Source organism: Arachis ipaensis, chromosome B07, assembly GCF_000816755.2.
Source record: "Arachis ipaensis cultivar K30076 chromosome B07, Araip1.1, whole genome shotgun sequence".
Lineage (NCBI taxonomy): Eukaryota > Viridiplantae > Streptophyta > Magnoliopsida > Fabales > Fabaceae > Arachis > Arachis ipaensis.
In genome coordinates, this window is record NC_029791.2 from 120,006,859 (window position 1) to 120,009,879 (window position 3,021).

The 3,021-nt window shown below is 36.9% G+C and overlaps 1 protein-coding gene across 1 annotated transcript; it reads right to left on the minus strand.

Moving 5' to 3' along the window:
* Positions 280 to 2,970, minus strand: LOC107606100 (transmembrane protein 50 homolog). The gene is made up of 4 exons (XM_016308075.2): positions 2,689 to 2,970; positions 2,513 to 2,600; positions 961 to 1,113; positions 280 to 599 (listed from the first exon to the last, which is right to left on the minus strand). Exons 1-4 carry the CDS (start codon positions 2,819 to 2,821, stop codon positions 566 to 568), a joined length of 408 nt encoding a protein of 135 aa, XP_016163561.1. The 5' UTR covers positions 2,822 to 2,970; the 3' UTR covers positions 280 to 565.

Genomic DNA, 3,021 nt, shown 5'->3' on the forward strand with positions numbered 1-3,021 from the left:
TGGAAATGAATCAAATTTGTGTTTAAAGGACTGGAAATCAATATTCTGATTTGCAAGCTTACCAAAACCTTCAAGATCATCCAAGGCTAATGATTAAAGCAGATTATGGCGAGAACGAACATTTAGTTTCTCTTTACCTTGGGATTTGTTGTTTTAACCTGTTCTTTATCAGATTAAAGAGGATGGGAGAACTAGATGGCTAACACGTTGTACAGATATTCCACAAACAAAATTTTTGAGAATACTGCATTTTTTCTATGAAAACTTGGACCAAGAGAGTTTCTATTCTAGGATGCTCTGAGTTCCAAATTTTTATTAAAAAGATAAAATAATATTTTAAAGATTCCAACACCAAGCAACTGGAATTACATTGGGCAACAGATCTTTGATCAACCATATGTAGCAAGCAATATATGCATATACTCAGGCTCAAGCTTGTTAGCACAATTTACATACACTGATTTACAAGTGGTCAACTACTTCCCGTCACATTAAATTGCCAAGAAGGTACATGGGTGGACATAACCTGGTATAATTTGAAGTTGCAAGCCATACCTTGGTTTTCTTATTCAGGATGAGAAGTCCAATAAACCAGTCCACTGTAGGCAATGAAATTTGGATTAAAAGAGCAAGCAGTAAAGAAGGCGTACAATCTCAAACACATTCAAGATTGACACATGTGAGAATATTAATCCTTTTAAAATTAATAGAATCATGGAAGACATAATAGTAAGTTTTCAAAGTTCAATTTAAGGACTTCCAGAAAATTTTATTTAAATCAATAAGCTTCGCGTTATCCTAGTACAGGGAGTCACCTAGGTTATCCTAACTACACAATGAGTCAAAGAAACTCTTGGACAATGATATACTTATGCAAAAAATGCAGCAACTCTTGGACAGAAGAAATAGATATGAAATTAAGTAGAAAAAACATCATTTTTCAAAGAATAGAGAACTAACCTGATCAAGACAAAAACACACTGCAAAACACCAGCAACTCCTGTCCAAACTGAAGGGGAAGATTGATCTATTGAATCTTGGATTAGTAGACCGGCTGCTCCAGCTAAAGAAACAAAGGAGACAACATATGCGACGAAGAGCCATAGCTTTAGTCTGTTTGGAAGAGAAATGAATTAAAACAAGCTCTAAAAAGTAAAATCAAATATTAGAGCGCCATGTGATTCCTATTTTGTCATTTTTTGACTAGACAATCAAGACTGTAATATTAAACCCGAACTGGTGATCAACTCAGCCAAGACATTAGGTCACTAATTAAACTGCATGAAATTAAATAAATATATAAACAACAATGTAAATCAATTTAATATTTTATATAGATTATTATTGGCAAGTTATAGAACAACATGAATGCTGAGTGTGGTAATGGAGCCTGCCTTGTGTTTCTCCAATTCATACTCGTTTGACCATCTCAAAGGCATAATCGATCCATCAGGACAAACAATCAGTTTATGTACACCCCTCCCTCCCCCTTATTTTTCCTATCTCGACCAAAAAAAGAAAAAAGGTTCACCAGTTTCTCCTGGTACAAACTGTCCAGTCAGATCTGATTCAGATAACCATAAATCATGACAAATACTTAAATGTAGCCATGTAGGACTATCAAAGTTATTTTGTGTAGTTACTTGATGCAAGAGGCAACAAGCAGCAATATTCACTCTTTCATGTGAATCTTATATTTATATTGGTCGCACAAGCTAATCAAGTAATGTGGTCACCACATAGTTCCTTACAATGCAACACTAGTCCACTAGGACTTCAATTTGTGTATTCATTAGGTTACACAGTGTTACATTGTTTTACTATCCTCGCCTAACACAGTTTCCATTACCACTTAATGTTCGATTAGTCATCAGTATTTTTAGGGGAGAGGAGAAAAGGGGTAAACAAAAATACAAAAGGGTAAACACCATTCAAGTTACAAACAGCGGAAACAAAAATACAAAAGGGCCTGATCAATAATTCACTAATGTATCAAGATTCAAGACCAAGGGTATAAGGACTCACATGCTCTTAATTCTTTAAGAGCTGATATATTCACACACACACTCTCCCTATCATACAAGGACGTCAACATTCCTTAAAATGTCTCCAATTCTACTTGAACTGATACCTAAGCCTGCATGCTGCGAAAGCTTAAACTCACTACAATGGCCATTCTGTTTTTTTCAACATAGATAGATGGATAAACAATCCGTCCCACGACCGAAGACCTCATTCCCTTGCATAATCCTAATTCATGTACGAAGTGAGCTGATTTAAAATACTAACACTCACTGGTCACACTCTAACCCAAAGGATACTTAACCGTGTGGTCAATCAAGAGCTCCTTCACACTCAGAAATTCAATCAAAATCACCAAGTAATAAAGCCCAATACTTATAGTTATACTTAAAAGTTACCTAAAATTCAGCATGCAATGGTTTGATTGAATTGTGTTGAGTTGAATTTACAAGAGAACGAATTAGGAATGGTAAAAATAAAGTAATCGCACCTCCACTCGCCCTCATCGTAGGGAGAATAATCAATGTCTTCTTTTCTAACGCAATTGAACATCAGAGCCGCAAGAGATGCAAAAATTCCTGTAAGAGAATGAACATCAAAACAACAATTGGAACCCTAAGAGAGAGAAAGAGAGAGAAGGGTGAGATTGCGGGACAAAGAAGCAACCAGGAAGGTAGTGAAGGAAGGGGACGGTGGTGGAGCTGCAGACGACGGCGTCGAGCCAGATCCACCAGCCGGCGCCGAAGACAGCGCCGGCGACGCCGGGGCCAAAGATTGCCCATAACTCCATTAAGTCCATTGTCGCCGGTTACTGTTTCGATTTCGCAGCCGAAAACACCACTGCCAGATCACAAGGCTTCTGTGTACTCGTGGAAATTTCTCAAGCCTACTGCCTACTACTTTATCTTTTTTCTTCTTTTTTTTTTGATGTTTTTATCTCAATCAAATTTAAGTGTGAAAAGTCCCGTCAAAAAAAAAATATAAGTGTGAAAAGTCGGG

What these genes read in the sequence shown, in the direction of transcription:
- LOC107606100 (XM_016308075.2), bottom strand. Translation starts at nt 2,821, where the DNA reads ATGGACTTAATGGAGTTATGGGCAATCTTTGGCCCCGGCGTCGCCGGC. An exon ending in CTTCCTTCACTACCTTCCTG is followed by an intron (nt 2,601 to 2,688) that starts GTTGCTTCTTTG and finishes ATTCTCTTACAG; the next exon opens with GAATTTTTGCATCTCTTGCG. An exon ending in TACGATGAGGGCGAGTGGAG is followed by an intron (nt 1,114 to 2,512) that starts GTGCGATTACTT and finishes TCTTCCAAACAG; the next exon opens with ACTAAAGCTATGGCTCTTCG.